General features: G+C 45.4%; 1 protein-coding gene and 1 pseudogene across 2 annotated transcripts in view; both read right to left on the bottom strand.

The window, feature by feature from the left end:
- Igf2bp1 (insulin like growth factor 2 mRNA binding protein 1) overlaps nt 1–3,390 on the bottom strand; it is a 46,404-nt gene extending 43,014 nt beyond the window's left edge. For both annotated transcript variants that reach the window (XM_008838298.2, XM_008838297.2), the window contains exons 1-2: nt 2,932–3,390; nt 1,743–1,803 (exon numbers count right to left, since the gene is read on the bottom strand). In XM_008838298.2, the coding sequence (XP_008836520.1) occupies nt 1,743–1,803; nt 2,932–3,106 (236 nt within the window). In that variant the 5' untranslated portion in view covers nt 3,107–3,390. The remainder of the gene's footprint in view (nt 1–1,742; nt 1,804–2,931) is intronic.
- Nucleotides 3,175–17,040, bottom strand: LOC115071281 (annotated as a pseudogene).
- Nucleotides 17,041–17,252: the final 212 nt, after the last annotated feature.

The raw sequence follows: 17,252 nt of genomic DNA, 5'->3' as shown, positions 1-17,252 counted from the left end.
CCCAGAAAGCAAAAAGACAATTGACTCAATGCTTAGATTCAGAAAATTTTCAGAAAAGGGGGCCACACACGAAAGATCTAATTTAATATGGGTGTGAAAAGGGGATTTAAAAAAAAAAAAAAAAAAAAAAAACTTAGTTTCCTCACAAACCTCTTTTCCATTCCAACTCAAAAGAGCCCTCAGTAGTGCATTTTGGAGGGAACAAGGAGCCTAGAAATGGCTTAAAAGCAAGCAGATGGCTTGAAGAAAAATATCCATAAATACAGGGCACCATGAAAATTAAAATATAAATGTTTTGCATTCCATCCAACCACATTTTGCCATTTCTCTAGCTTTTCAGTTTTTTTATTTAATCTTAAACCATTCTCAAGTAAAGGAAAAAAATGTTCATATATTTCAGAATTCCATCAACACAGCTTTAAATTCAAATATCCATAATCTTCAAGAAACCTGTTATCAAAATAATAAGATTTCTCTCCTTCCAATTTTATCACTTCTTCGCTCTTAATTCTAATTGCCTTTCCAATAAGACAGCATTTTTCAAGCATTTGGAGTTAAATCACAGGCTCTATAAGCATGAACAACAAGCCCTATTGATCATCTATAGATATAATAATTCCAAGTTACATCAGTGATGGTTAGTTTAACTTTCTAGTTTTAAAAAGCTTCCTCCCCCACCCCAACCCCCCAAGAGTACAGCACACACACACATTCCCACCTAGAAAAGGCCAGAAAGGAGTTTCCAGTTGAAAAGGGAGTTGAGGGGGATCAAAGATGTACTTAAGTCTGCTTCCAACTAAGGACAGAAAACTGCACTGTCAACATGTTTAAAAGTCTGATGTGAGAAACACTGCCCTTACATTTCACAGCCAAGTTCAACCAAAGATTTCAGAATTCAAGGAAGACCTGAAATCCACCATGATGGAGACATCCCATCTTGCCTTAAGAGACACGAGAGGGTAATGGAACACAACACAGTGCGTAGGCACACACACGCACACACGCGCACACACACACACACACACACATATTCATCCACGGAGTTCTAGACCCTCCAAAGAGCCCCAGCTCACAGCCTGAGCACAAAGCTCTCACCCCAGATGGTCCCTTCTAACAATGGGCTGAAGGAGTGGGGGTTGGGGGTGGAAAGGGATAGTACAGCCAAAGCATATTCTTTGGAAACTCCAGTTGGGGATGGGGGCAGCATAAGATGTGAGGGGCTGGAAGGGGGGGGGGGGGGGGGGGCGAATCTATGACGGTTACAAAAAGATAAATAAAGCACTAGTATAAGGAAATTCTTGTGGGGGGCAGGAAGCTTATTATTCATCCCAGAAGATGTAAAAAGGGACTCTCCTAAATCCACTTACAAATTATGAGGTGGAAAAGGTTGAAAAAAACAGAAAAAAGGAGGGCTGGTAGGAAGTTGCAGAAATCGTTTGAACGCTTCATAGATTTGAAGTTTTCCTACAAAAATGGCTCCACACTTTGAATCAACTCCACTAGGCCTTATTCATTTTTTTCCCCTTTAATTTCTGCAAGTAACATCTTTTAGGTCACCCCAGACGCAACTTTTTTTTTAACAAGTTGTAAACCATCCATTGCAAGATCTTGGCCAATCTTCCCTCCCAGCCCCCAACATCCGGAGTTGGGGTTGGGAAGGCCGGTAATGGGTTTCTTCTACCAGAGACGCTACGGACCCCCGAACGCTCTTCTCAGCCCCCCAAGAAGAGCCCTCTTCCTACCTTTGTTTTTTGGGGACCGAATGTTCAATCTCTAGGCGTTTTCCTTGCAGTTCTACTTTCCCTGAAGATTGGGAAAAAAAAAAAAAAAAAGTATGAATGAGCTGTACAAGGGTGGGGGAATGGGGAAGGGGAAGGGGAAGGGATATTAGCGAAAATTCATTAGCAAAAATTCAAGAGTTCCTGGGATTCGAGCCCTTCCAAGGAATCCAAGAACTAGAAGCCTGAGGGGTTTGGGGGAGGGGGGCCGACCGTACTCTAAGAATGGTAGAACCCAGAATTTCGTTCTTTTCTGAATTTCTCTTTTATTTTGATTAATCACGTTGCTAGATGAATGGTTTGCTCTAGGAAGCCAGGCTGAGAAAAGGTGTGAGGCCATTTGTGTATACGCGCCGCTTCTACTTCTCCCAGAAGTAGGGGGAAGGAGCCAGGAAAAAAAAGGCACCCCGATCCCCGAAAAGTGGGGTGGAGAGTTGGTTACTAAACTTTATTTTTCGGCTGAGCCACGGAGAAGGGCTTCAGGCGGCGGGGCGGTCACCTGTCGGGGTCGGCGGGGCAGCGGGGTGGGGGGGCACGCGCGGCCGGGTGGGGAGGGTCCCCCGCGGCCGGCGCGCACCTCTCGGCCCAGCCTAGGCGTCTCGGGAAGCAGCATGGCGACTCGGCGCGGCCGCCGCCGCGCCACCCGCTCACGCCCCACTTTCAAATCAAAATGGCTCAAGCCCTCGGCCCTGGGCGGGAGCCCCTTCCTTCCACGTCCTGTCCGAAAAGAGCCGGCCGATCGCGGGCGGGGCGAGGACCCCCACCACGTCTACAGAGGCCTAGGGCTGAGGACCGGGAAGTGGGGGTGATCAGACTGGGGGGGCCGTCCAGTCCCGGGGAGGGAGGGGCCGCCGCGGCGAGCACGCCTGGACGGCGGCCTGCGTGTCCTTCAGACCCCCACCAGTGCCCTCGAGGGGCTCCCGCCTCGTCCGTGGGGTGGGAAGCCTCGAACTGCTGGGGCTGGAGAAGGCGGAAACCCCAAAAAGGTCTTCCCCGGGCAGGGGGCGTCGAGGGAGGTCAATCCGGGCTGAGTACCGAGGCCAAGTACCGCGGGCCCCAGGGAAGAGTTGGCGGGCAAGGGAAGAGGAGGTTCGGGTCTCCGTTGTTCCGGGATTTCCCGGTGCTTTTTCCGGGGAGGTGGCCGTGCTCTTACCCGAGAAAGTTTCGATGGCCTTCATCGCCCAGTGCTCGTCGGGGCAGTCCACGAAGGCGTAGCCAGACTTGACCAAGAACTGGCCGCTGTAGGAGATCTTGTGCTCCGCGAATACTTTCTCCAAGTCAGCGGGGGTCACGCTCTCGTTAAGGTTGCCGATGTAAAGCTTGTTCATCGTGGCGGTGTGCGCACAGGACCCGGTCCCGGGCGAGGCCGAACGGTAGGGCGCGGGCGGCGAGCCTCCTAGGCCGAGAGGGCAGCCGCAAACTTTCTGCGCGCCCAACCCGTTAAGTTGTCCGCAGCTCGCAGAGCGGAGGGCGGCCGGGGGCGCGCAAAGGGCGCGGGGGAGTTCGCGGAGAGCCGGGGAGAAGAGTCCGCGGCGCGCGGTGGGAGGCCGGACGACGCGGCGCGGCTCCTTCCTCCGGTCCGAAACCCCTGCGAGCCCGCTGGTGTGTCACGTTTCTCCGCGGCCGCCCTGGCGCCGCCTCTAAATAAAATCGACTTGAAAAAAAAAAAAAAATGGAGCAGAAAATAAAAAAAAGGCGAAGCCACGTGGTGACAGCCCCCACCCACCCTGCAGGGGAAGACCCCCGACGCCACTGGGCCCCTGGGCTCTCCAACCTGGACGTACCCAACAATGTCTCATGGGGGGGGTCATTCAGCGCACCCCAAGTCTAAACTAGAACGGTGGCAGCAGTGTCCCCGAAGCGCTCCTCTCCCCCTCCCCCTTTGCAAGAACCTGGCCCTAAGGGAGCGCCCCACCCCCACTCAGCTTCCCACCCTAGCCTGAACTGGGGTAGGGCGGTGGCGCCCCAAGTCTCCCCAGTCTCGGGAGTAAAACGTGCGATCATTTTTTATTCGTTTTTTGTGGGAATTGGGTTGCCCACCCCACCCCACTGAAACTGCTAGCGACTGACAGGCGGGGGACGACTGAGACAAAGAGAAGCCGAGGACTCGGGGTCTTCAAGAGGGGGTCGCACGGTTATTTGAAAGTGAAGACGCTTTCTCCCAATATTTCCAAGTCCCGGGTCTCCGCTTCCCCGCCACACCCCCACGCGCCTCCCGGGCCTCCAGGTCCAGAACCCCCGGACCTGGCGGGCGCGGGACCGGGGAGTTGAGAACACGGGGGACCGCGACAGGGAACGAGGGACACACACGCACACACACAGGGAAGAAAGGGTGGCTCGCACCCAGTCCGGCGGCTGAGTGACAGAAGTCCGGGGCTCTGGGGGGGAGAATCCGCGACCTCGGCCCGAAAGAACCCCAAAACACCATCCGGGTGGGAGAGAACGGAGAGGGGTGGTCGCGAGGGGGGAGGTTTGCGGGTGGACACCCGGAGGGTCCCTGTCCCTCCCCGACGCGAGGGGCGGACACGTGGAGCCCCGCGCCCACTCCACCCGGGACGCAGACGTGGGGTCTCACAACTTTGTTTGGGGTGCGGGTCTGAAAGGCAGCGGAGGGCGGGGGCCAAGCGCGAAGCCCCGCCCACGTCCCCAGGTCAGCCCCGCGGGGGGAGGGGGTAATTTCCGCTCGGCGCTCAAGGAAGCGAGGGGCGGGAGCACAGGGGAGGGGGCGGCTCTGCGGGCCGCGCCTGGGGAGGGGGAAGCGGATCCGCCCAGGTCCCTTCTCTCGCTCAGACCTTCTCGTGGCTGCTCCCGGAGCCCGGGAGACTGGGGACGGGGGGCGGGGGAGGTGAGGGGGAAACACGACTGGGCTAGGGGCGACACGTGGGCGGTCCCACCCCGTCTGGGCGGTGGGGGAGGGGGCCGCGCGCGGAGTCCCGGTTACGCACCGAGCGCGGGACGCGCGGTACACGCGCAAGCCCGGGATACCCAGCCCAGCGGACCGCGATACCGAGTTGCCAGCGCGGGGCTGGGATGGCGCCAGGGGGAGGCGGTGAACGGGGCCGAAGAATCCCGGAGCCCCCTGCCCCAACCATCCGAGAGAAGCATCCGGGAGAAGAGAGCGCCTGCCCCCTAAGAAAGCAGCAGTCTCCCCTGAACCGGGCGGGTGCTGGGTGTTTCGCGCGGGGTGGGTGATTGTCCGGGACACGCGTGCGGCGAGGGCAGGTGAGGAAGGGGGTCATTCTCCCCTTCCCCCTGTTCGACCCCATTGTCTCAGCCGCCCGCGGCCGGGGCCGGCTCTGTAACACGTGTTGACTGCACCGATGGGAATGGCTTTTATTATTATTATTATTATTATTATTCGTTTACAGAGTCCATAAGCCAACTTCGGCTCACCACGCTGCTGCCAGATGATTTCACACCGTTCAAAAAGTCGGGAGTTAAAAGACTACACCCAGCACCTTTGTGTCCCCCCCGCCCTTCCCCGATTTCCCGGCGCGCTGGGTAGCAACGGGACTGAGACGTGGGGGCGGGGAGGGTTTCCAACTCGCCGTGTCTCCTCCACCTTCAAAACCCACTCTCCCAAATCAGTTTTGTTCTAGCTAGCCACGTGTTGGTCGGATTTTTGTTTTTGTGACTTTTTTTAACCTCATGAAGCAGCGGGAATTAAAATAATAAGCTATTAGTTGCATAGTAGGAAAAAAAAATGTTTTCTGCTCAGGAAGGTGGGAGAGAGCTGCATTTTTGCCCCTCCACGTACTCTTCGACATCCCCCCACCCCATTTGACTTCGTATTTGTCATCTCTTGCTCGCAGCATGATTTTTAAATAAACCAAGCCAATGAGCTGGAAAACAGTGCCTGCCACATAGTAGGCATTCAGTAAACATTTTTGAATGAAAAGCAAACTGAAGAGTAAAGAGAATTCAAGAAAATTAAGTCGGGGGCGGGGGGGGGATTTTTCTCTTGGCTAGAATGTGTGGGTCAGTTGCCTGGGGACTTGGGTTGTGAACGGGTGTGGATTTTTGAAAGGGCTGAAAGAAGGTCTCAAAAGCTGTTGGTCGACCTTGGCTTCTAAAATTGTAGCCCTTTCTCCCAATCTTTTGTTACTTCTGTTGGGGAATAAGAGGATAGCCAGCCAGGACAGCCTTGTTCCAAAACCTAGGTACTGTTACTCTTTTAGTTTAAATCTTTAGGTATTGATAAAAGCACCTCCCAGCTTATCTCCCTGGGGAACCTATCTACTGCTCTTCTGAAACAAATCAACAACCCTCAGAAAAAAATTGTCCAGACTTCCAAGTTCCTACAAACTGCAGCCCCCCGTCTTTTACTGTCACGGAGTCGAAGAGAAACAAAATTTTTAAAAAATACATGAATTCAATTCACTTTTAGGCTGATTTCCATTTAAAAATAGTCTAAATGTTAGCTGAAACTAATCAGCCTTTTAAAGATATTTGAAATAACAGTAGAGGAAAAATGGAAATTTCAAAGACTACTTCCAGTCTTTTAAAATCCTTTTAAATTATTTCATTAACAAAGTACCAGTTAATTGCTCAATTCAAACAGATTTTTTTAAACCAGCTGTTTCACTAAATTCTAATCCTCTTTCCACCCCCACCCTACCCACAACACACACAAAAAGGGGCTTCTGTGTTTATACTCTGAGCCTGCAAGAGCTGTAAAAATGCAAGAGAGGAGGCAACTGGGCTGAGATGCAGTTTTTAGCCCCCACATCAATTTTGCCTCAGTGACTTGGCTCTTTTAGGTTGGGGTTGGGGGAACTAAGTGCTGGTGACTGATGCTTTATCCCTCTGCTCTGAATGTGCCCAGCACTAAAATTAACCTAAAAGAATTCTGAGTTCTTTCTTGTCAGAACCCATTCCTAGGTTAGGGGTTGGAGTGATATCTTCATCTTCCTTTTTAGTGTTTTTCTTTATTTTTAGTATTAAAGACAACTAAAAAACGTGTTGCTTTTGGGGGGAAAATGTATCTTTATGGTAAAATTTAGTTTGTGTATGAGTTTAAAATACATGTACAGGAGAAACTTCTTCCATAATTTCATTTACTATGTAATATTCACTACTATTATTCTTAGACTTCTCGCTCTTTCTGTTCATTTTTTTCCAAGAAAAGTGTTGGGCTGAGTTTTGGAATGCAAGCACACTGAAACTCGACTCCATTTTAAAGATAGGATTCTGACCAGTTTCCTTCAAAGTGGGCATACAAATACATGCAGAGAGGGAAAAATATAAAAGAGTAAAGCCACTTTTTAACTAAAGTTAGAAATAGAAAATGGAAATCAATTCCAAAAAAAAAGAATAATGGTTATACAAAATTCAGTTTCTTTTTAAATGTTTCTTGCCAACACTGGTCAATTTGTAATAGTTTTCTATTTTTATGTCTTCATTTTGCACTGGCTTGTAGCCTAACACTTTTGCTGTACTGCCTCAAAGTTTTTGTAACTGTCAGTTTTATTTGGACATTAGACACAAATCATTAATCATTATTGTTAGATTAATAGGTTGTACCTTTTTTTTAACTTTTGACAACTAGTACAGGAGAAAAAAATAATGCAGAAGAGATATTTTTGCACATACATTTTTTTTCCTCTGTTGTATCCATTCCTTTGGATAAATCCCCAGAATATATGTAGCAATTTAAATCTAACATTTATCAGTGACTTTTCTATCTTAAAAGTTTAACATGTTTTTAGAGGGAAGGACACACACATTTAAAAAAAAGAAATAATTCAAGGTACTTAGGAAAATATATTAAAATAGAAATTTTTTATTTTGTGTTTGCTAATGAGTCGTAGTTAATTTTTAAATAATTATGGTTGCCCCAAAATACAGAAAAACAAAATATTGCAGCTTTGCCTCCAAAGTTTCTGGAGGAGTTTCACTTTTGTGTTGGTTTGGATTTTATTTTGTTTATTTTTGTTATTGTTTGCTTGTTTTATCATTGTTCCTGCCTTGGGATGTTTTGTTTCTTCCTGCAATTTGAGGTGTGGTTCTTTTTAAATGCCTATAAACTCTGAGAAAGTGTAAATTAGTTCCAGTTTAAAAGGACAGGCGGCATTTTCTCCTGTCAAATAAATAAAGATAATTATGTGTTTAGGCTATCTCATGAAATGTGATAGAACTGAACTAGAAAAGGAAATTTTCCTCCTTCAAATAACCATTCACTCAAAAGTGTTTCAAACCTCAAAAAGATGTTTTTTTATTGTAAAGCTAGGACTCAAGGGGAAAAGAAGTTTTAAGAACAGCTCTTTGTTTTACTGATCACACTGTGGGTGAGAAAACCTCTCACAAGGTAAAAACTAAAGCAGAGAAGTGAATCATTTATTCTGGCAACTTTTTAAAAATGGATGTTTCCAAACTCATTTTGCTAATAAAACTATTCCACTCGTCCCTGTTGACAAAATACAAGAAACTGTCAAGAACACACTACATTCTTACAGCTCTGCATTTTTTGTTTTACTTCAAAGTCATTTGGTTAAAAGATAATGAGTAACTTTGTCTCCTGTAGCACAAAATGCAAAATAGAGCCCTGGTTTCATTTGGAGGAAAACAGTACAGTTGAAGAAAAGATAAAGAAATGCTGTTTTTCAAAATAAGTTATGGAAAGCAACCACAAAATTCATACTCAAATACTGTTTAACATAGAAGTACTAATGGGGTAATTTTGTGCTTGAAATCAGCATATCTTCTAAGAATTTAAAATATTTTAATTCAAATGAACGCTTTACAATGCCAAACTAGTTGAAGTTAACTGAAGTTTAGCTATACATTTCTGCATTTTAAAACTAATTATTTTTCTAGTTGAAAAGCAAATTATTTTTGTTTGCTTTTTACAAGTTTCATTCCTATTAAGATTAATTGATTTTACTACTGTTTCTTGTGAGGGTGGCCCCCACCCCAAGGGCTATTTCAACTATTTCAGAGTTTTTAAGGAAAAATGTTGCTGTTAGGTTTTTATTTTTAACTTCAAAAATTGGTACGTGGATCATTTCATTAGTATTTTACCACCACCCCCCCCAAAAAATTAAAAACACTGCAATCTGTTTTTATATACAAATCAGTTTTACATACTAGAGGGACCCAGCCTAAGAGATGTGTGGTTTTTTAAGAGCTGGTTGTTTGACTAAACTGAGATACAATTCTTAAAGTGATTCTTGATTTTCATGAGTTTATTTAGAAAGAATTTTGATCCTCTCCCATAAACACTCCAAATTTTTAAGAACTTTTTATTATGACAACTAGAATTTACACTCTTAAACCTGAAAATATTTGTTCAATAGTTATGTGATGTTATTGAATAGCTTTTTTATTTTATTATTTTTTTATTTTATGTGTTTGAGTATATTGCCTGCATGTAGGTGAGCGCACCGGAGTCGGTGTCCTGCAATGCCGCAGAGGTCAGAAGAGGGCTTCGGATTCCCCTGGAACTGGAGTTAGCTGCCATGTGGGTGCTGGGAATCAAGCCTGGGTCCTCTGCAAGAGTGGTCAGTGCTCTTAACCACTGAGCCATGTCTCCAGCCCCAGCTTTTTAATTTTTTATCTTCATTTCTGCAATGTGTTTAGAATGTGTGTAGAAAACAAATATTAGAGTTATTTCTAAATTGCTTTCAGATGAGGCTCCTGATCCCATCCCTTTCCCTTCCTCTTCCTCCCTGCCCCTCCCCTTGCCCCTCCCCTTTCTTATCCTCCCCTTGTCCTTTTGTTCCTCCATTTTTCTTCCTGCTCCCGACACTGTCAGTTCCTCTCCCCCTCCCCCTTTACCTTTACCCTCTTTTCAAAGTTTCTTTTTTTCTTTGTTGTTTCTCTTTCCCCCTTTATTGTGCTTCTGCCCCTCTGCCCTGGTCTCCCTCTTTGTAATCAATATGCTAACCCATATTTCTTTTTCTTCGCCCCTTTGCTTTCCTCTCTCACTTGTTAGCATTCCTGGTACCAGGAAGGATGCAGTGGTACTTGAATTATTTTACACTCCCAAACGGGAAACTTGGTGCAGTTTTTGGAACCCCAGAGTGACAGATCAGAGCTCCTCCACTCCTGTATTCTGAGCATCTATTGAAGAACACTCACCAGACACTGTATGATTTTTCCGTGTCTTCTGTTCCTTAAAATTAATTTTCCTATTAGTTATGTGTCAAATATTAAAAAACAAAGACTGTATCTCCCAGGGAGTTTAACACCGGTCTGACAGATAAAATGTTGCTTTGAGCCTATTGGTGCCACTTTCTTTTTTTTTTAAGTAAATAATAATACAGCTCAATCACCAGATAAAAATACCATAGAGGCAGTCACTGAAAAGGCTAAGTAGTCTCCATGAAGAATGACAACCAAGGGGCATGTCTGGGTTTGTCGTGTCCTAGCTATGTGTTCATGACAGTCCAGTGCCCACTCTCAACTGCTGAACCCCTGTTTCCCTTGTATCTCATCAAACAGCCTCAGAATCCTCCTCAACCATGGGTTCCAAGTAGACTGACAACCACATTAGCTACCTGCCCTGCTGGTTTCCCCTGAGGCCAAACAGCCAGGGTAACAGTCTCAAGAGGGACTTAGTTTTCTGCTGAGAGCTATCTTAGCAGCTTCCTTCTGGGAGTGTAGCTTATAGCCCATTAACCATGTAAAGATGACTTATTTCATTATGTCACTCAAAAATGTCACTTCCAAACTGCCTTTCTTTTTGGTGATCCCCGGGACCCTCTGGGGTAGTCTCTTGCTCGTGTTATATGGTTAGTCACTGAATGTCCTAGTTAGCAGTACTGCCATACCAAAAGAGAAGGCAAAACAATTTTTATAGTGATCTAAATTAAAACTCAAATGAAACAGGTCATGAAAACAGAATTGGATTTTTAAAATAATTCTAAAATTCATTACTAGCAAGAGTATAGTAAAATAAAGTGTTGCATGTGGCTGCATGAAAGATTTTTTTTTAACCTGTCAAATTACTGAAGAGGAGAAGTTTTAAGACAATAAGAAAGACCCTTTAAAAGCCAGACATGCTGTGCACATTGGTCCCTGGAGACCTGTATAACATAGTCCTGCTGGTGTGATGGTGCGAGGAAAAAGATACTGCCATGCCGGAAGACCTGAGTTCAACTTCTGGGAACTCCAAGATGGAAGGAGATAACCAACATCCACACGCCCATACACCCACACACCCACCTACACACATAATAAATAAATAAATGTAAAGACATTTGTCATAACAAAACTAGAAATGCCTAAAGCCTGGTGTCACCATGCGATGCTGTGCAATGAGCAGTGGCAGATGAGGAGACAGGATGAAGGGACAAGAACAGTGTGAATGAATCTTGCAATGATCTGAAAGCTCAGAAAGTCAAGAATTCTACACATTATGGCTCTAATTCTCTAAGTTCAAGATGCATAAAACTAAGCAGTATACTGTTTAAAGATACATCCAGAAGTAAAGAAAAGAAAGAGAAGGCTAGACACAAAATTGAAGAAATGTGCTGAATTCTTAGAAAGTAGCCCAGGATGGATCACAGAAGGAAAAACAGGGCATTTCACAGATACTGGGGTTGTTCTAGCCCCGAAATTGAGAGGCAGTCACATGCATGTTTTTATTATTGTTCAGGAAACTGGGTAAGCATTATATTATCTTTGTTAATTATACATGTTCCATAATAGAGCCAACTGTGGTGGTGCATGCCTATAATCCCAGTACTTAGGAGATGGAGACAGGAATGGCAAGTTTGAAGCCAGCCTGTACAACATAAGACCCTGGAGAGAGAGGAGGGGGAGAAGAAGGAGGAGGAAGAAGAGGGAAAAAGGGAGGGAGGAAGGAGGGAGATAATTCATAAGAAAAGCCGAAATAAAAAGTCTGATAAGAAACTATTGGGCTGGAGAGATGGCTCAGCAGTTAAGAACACCTGGTTGTTCTTGCAGAAGACCTGGGTTCGAATCCCAGCACCCACATGGTATCTAACAACTGTCCGTAACTCCAGTTCGAGGAGATCCAACAGCCTCTTCTGTCCTCCGCAGGCATTGCATGACACGGGTGCACTTACCTACATGTGGGCAATACATGCATACACATAAAATAAAAAAATAATAATAATAAAAGAAACTATTAACAGTGATTCTCTTTGGCTTTGAAAATATTATTCATTAATTTTCTCTCTTTCTCTCTGTCATCTTCTCTCTCCCTCTCTCCTTCCCTCCTCATATTTTTCAAAATTTCCAGACAGAATCCATTATCTTTTTATAACAAACTCTTAAAATGTCAGATGAATCATCCCAGAATACCCTTATAAACAAAATAAAGAATAGTTTTAGGATTATTTTCTGCCCCAAGCTTTGATGTCACCAGAAATTCTTCCATTAGCAACCAGGGTTGAGGGTTAACTGCCACTCCCCCTGATCAATCACGGATGTGGCTTGACTTTAGCTAACAGTCTGATTAATTATACATGTATTCATAGTAAAGTGAGATGGTATATGCTGAAACTTAGGGCCAGCACCATGAACAACAGGGAACAGGCACTCAGAATCACACCTGGCTCCTCTGTCCTGGATCATCTACATACAGTGGCATCCTCTAGCCTATTTATCCTTCATCTCTCTGGGAGTTTCTTTCTATAGATGGGATCATGTCATATACAACACACTAAAAACCACAGGGCAGGATTCATGCTGTTTCCTCTCCCTAAGTGAATGACTTCCATTATTTTTACCACTCAGTCTCCTGTTATTTCTCCCTAAGCCCAATGTTTTGAAAAATGTTCTCTATCAGCCGGGCATAGTGACACATACCTTTAATCCCAGCACTCAGAGAGGCAGAGGCAGGGGGGGAATATCTGTGAGTTCAAGGCCAGCCTTATCTACATAGCAAGTTCCGGGTCAGCTGGGAGGGACTAGGGAGACCCTGTCTCAAAAAAGACCAAAAAGAAAAATGTTTTCTATCTAAAAATTCTATCCATAAAGTAATAAAGTATTCTGTGGCCACACAGAACTTCTCTGTACCTATTATAAGAGGTTAATCTAATTCCACCAAAAGGGAAGTCATTGATTTTTCCCATATGGCCTTGATGGAGCAGGTGCGCATCCTGTGAATATTCTAGGAATACTCCCACCTCCAGCACACCTTCCTTTCTTCCAAGAATCTGATCTGATCGTTCAGGAGCAGGATTTAAAAAAACTTAACTTTAATCCCAGCACTTGGGAGGCAGAGGCAAGCAGATCTCTGTGAGTTCAAGGCCAGCCTGGTCTACATAGTGAGTTCCAGGACAGCTGGGGCTACAGGAAGACCCTACTTCAAAAAGACCAAAAAAAAAAAAAAACACCTAACTCAGGACCAGCTCTGCCGTATAGCACTTTGCCAGGAGGAGAGAGGAGAGAACTTTCCCAAACAAAGCAAATGACCCTGAGGTGGATTATACGATGGTTTAAAAAAAATGGGGGGAGAGGATGGGTTTATCTAGCATCCAAGCTCTAGATAAAGCTGTAAGGATCACAAAATAGCCACAAAAGCCAGGATGAAAGAATGTGAGTAGAAAAAAAAAAAGAAAAAGAAAAAATTTGAGTAGGACATCCTAACAGCTAATATCAAACTGTCTTTTTCCAATTTATGAGAAATTCTAATGTGCCTAATGCAGGATGTAAAAAACTACACTGGAGCAAGCCAGGTCTTCTGCTGAACTTGTCATTAAAAAAACAAGGAAAAACAAGGGGTGGAGTTGATTTTATTTTAAAAAAAAAACCTTCAGAAGTTAATTCTATTATAAAGGAACATGGCAAGCCGGGCGTGGTGGCGCATGCCTTTAATCCCAGCACTCCGGAGACAGAGGCAAGCAGATCTCTGTGAGGTTAAGGCCAGCCTGGTCTACATAGTGAGTGCCAGGATAGCTGGGGCTATGGGGAGACTCTGTCTCAAAAAGACAAAAAAAAAAAGGAACATGGCTGAACAGGTAGGAAACCAACTCTCCATTGTGAGTTCTCCTGATGGCTTCTGCAAGGATCACGGAGATGTCAATCATCTGTATTTTGGAGCAGTACTTCATCTTGTCCTCCTGAGGTATGGCATTGGTGACCACTACTGCTTCAAAGCATGTATTGTTGATGTAAGAAATGGCTGAGCCGGAAAAGAGTCAAGATAGCATAAACCTGGGTAGCTCCAGCTGAGAGAAGTTTGTCAGCAGCATGACAGATTGTACCACATGTGTCAGCCCTGTCATCCACAAGTATCGCCACATCTCCTTCACATCTCCTAAGCACTGTGTGATCCATTTCATTGGCCTTCTTCTGCTCCTTGTGAATCAAGGCAAAAATCCACATTCAATCTGTCTGCAATGGCAGTTACTCTCTCGGCTCCACCAGCATCAGGTGAGACAACAGCACAGTTCCTCCCCTCAGAGATATTCCCCCTAACCCACTTTAGGACAGCTGGCTCTGCATATAAATTGTCCACTGGAATGTCAAACAAGCCCTGAATTTGAGACGCATGTAGATCCATGGTAATAATATGATCTGCACCTGCTACAGATAACATATTTGCAACAAGCTTGGCGGAGATGGGAGCTCGCTCTTATCCTTCTTATCCTGCTGGGCATACATGAAGCACAAGATGACTGCAGTCACCAGGTTGGCTGAGGCAATCTTGCTCCATCAGATTGTCATTTATTTCACCACAACCACTTTGAACAGTAGACATCTTCTCCACCTACACGTTCACCAATTTCCACACTAAAGCAGAAAAAGTCAGGTTTCCTGGTTACTGAATCTCTTAGTCACCACCTTACCTAGCTTGGGCCCAGGCGGTCAGCAATTTCTGGGATAAATCCTGGTGGGAGCTGCCACTGAAGGTTTTCTGTTCCACTTTTTTTTTTTTGGTCTTTTTGCGACAAGGTCTCCCTGTAGCCTCAGCTGGCCTGGAACTCACTAGTAGACCAGGCTGGCCTTGAACTCACAGGGATCTGCCTGGCTCTGCCTCCCAAGTGCTGAGATTAAAGGCAGAGTTCACCACCAGGCCCGGCCCAGCCCCTCTTTTTTTTTTTTTTTTTTTGGTGTTTTTGAGGCAGGATCTCCCTATAGTCCCAGCTGGCCTGGAACTTGCTATGTAAACCAAGCTAGCCTTGAACTCATAGAGATCCACCAGCCTCTGCCTCTGAAGTGCTGGGATTAAAGGTGTGCACCACCACAACCAGCCCAGCCCCTCTTTTTAAGTAAAAATTTTTGGTAACTTTTTATTTTATATTTTATTTTATTCTATTTGGTATTTACAGGGTCTCCCTGTAGCCCCAGCGGCCTGAAACTCACCTTGTAGACCAGGCTGGCCTCACAGAGATCCTCCTGCCTCTGCCTCCCAAGTGTTGGGATTAAAGGCATGGGTTGTTACCAGGTGGACCCAGCAAAGAGAAGCTTTACCTTGAAGATTTTTTTTTGTATTTACAGGGTCTCCCTGTAGCCCCAGTGGGCCTGGAACTCACCTTGTAGACCAGGCTGGCCTCGATCTCACAGAGATCCTCCTGCCTCTGCCTCCCAAGTGCTGGGATTAAAGGTATGGACCACCACACCCAGCCTTTCTGTTTCACTTTTTAAAAATCTTTTTATTGAATTTTTGTGTATTTCATACATAAAATCATCTTTATACCCCTTTTCCCCTTCCCCTTTGGCACCCTCTCATAGGCCCCACACACACACCTGCGCACGCGCTCACGCACATGCACATACACACACACACTCACTGGAGTTCATACATTCTGTCATTTGTGTTAAGGCCTATTACGTAAAGTTAGTGTCCCAAGATGTCTCTCAGTGCAAGTTCATCCACTGGGGTTTAGTCAGCCTATCTAGAGTCTCTCCCTTCAAGATTAGCTCTTCCTCACCCAGCAGTAATCAACTGCCAATAATTCTTCAACTAAGATTGGGGCTTGCTGTTCATTTCCACAGTTCTGTGCTGGGTTTTGTCTGCCTAAATTTGCATGTGTCTTGTGCATGCTGACACCATTGCTGTAGGTTTGTATGAGAAGGGTCCCAGGAGCCTGTAGGACTATTTCCATACGGTCACACACCTCCTCCCTGGCTCTTACAATCTTTCTGCCTCCTCTTCCACAATGGTCCCTGAGCCCTGGGTGGGTGGACTTCAATATAGGAGACCTGTCCAAGGACCCACACTCTGCCAACTCTCATTCTCTGTGTTTTGACCATTTGTGGCCTTTTGTGTTCCTGGCCTCTGTTGCATGAGGGCGCTTCATTGATGAGAACTGAAAGATGCATTAGTGTTCTCTTCATTCCTTGTTACGTTCCGTTGAGTCTTAGGTGTAGAGGTTGCATCCTAGATGTTCCACTTAGGCTCGGGCAAGTCACAGAGAATCTCTGTGTATGACCAGTGGTGTAACTATGTAATAATTTCTGTCTGTTGAAAAAGAAGCTACTTTGATGGGTGGTGACTGGGATACTTGTTTGTAAATTTAAGGATCCATATTTTGCACATAGTGAGAAATGACACTTGTCTAGAGATATGAGAGCCTTGAGTTTTCTCTAAGATCTATGACCTCTCCAGTTATGTGTATTTGGCTAGGTTTACAGTACCAGACATGAGTTTCCTCCCACTGAGTGGGCTTTAAGTCCAATTAGTTAGCTGTTGATTACCCCCAAGATAAAAGTGCACTACTGCACTAATGTCATTTGCTGTGCTGGTCTTGGTGTGGTTTTTAGGCCTTGAAGCTAGGGTTCAATTGATGTTCTCCCTTACCTGCTTGCATAGTGCTCTCCAAAGCTGTGAGAGCTAGCCTTCTGGGGAGGTAGCTTCCAGGTCAGTTTCTATTTCACTTTTAAAAGTCACCTATGCCTTGGGTAGATGTCAGATCAGGATTCTAACCTATGACTATAGCTCAAGCCCTTGCTGTTGCCTTTACACCAGTGCTTTGGAACCTTTGAAGTGTTGTAAAATCCCAATGCAAGATTGGTATGCTGCACACATCTGTAATCCCAGTATTTGAGAGGGGAAACCAGGAGAATCAGGCTAGCCTCCTCTACATTGCAGATTCAAGACCAGCCTGGGTGAGGCTGGAGAGATGGCTCAGCAGTTAAGAGCACTGGCTGCTCTTGCAGAGGCCCTAAGTTTGATTCCCAGCACCCACATGGCAGCTAGCAACCATCTGTAGCTCCAGTTCCAGGAGATCCAATGTCCTCTTCTGACCTTAGATATTACATGACGGGTGCACTTACCTACATGCAGGCAATAAATGAATACACATAAAATAAAAGTAATGAACAAAAATATTTTTAAGCCAGGCATGGTGGCACACGCACATACACACATACACACACACACACACACACACACACACACACACACACACACACAATGGGGAGTCAAGCAAAGTAGTTAAATTCCAGCATCCAGGAGGCAGAGAGAGGCAGATCTCTGTTGAGTTCCAGGTCAGATATGCCAATACAAAGACTTGTTCCTAGCAGTTTTATATACAATAGTTGAAAACTAGAAACAAT

The sequence above is a fragment of the Nannospalax galili genome, unplaced genomic scaffold (genome assembly GCF_000622305.1).
Source record: "Nannospalax galili isolate Female #2095 unplaced genomic scaffold, S.galili_v1.0 scaffold95, whole genome shotgun sequence".
In the NCBI taxonomy this organism is placed as follows: Eukaryota; Metazoa; Chordata; class Mammalia; order Rodentia; family Spalacidae; genus Nannospalax; species Nannospalax galili.
This window is presented reverse-complemented; position numbering and strand designations above follow the sequence as displayed.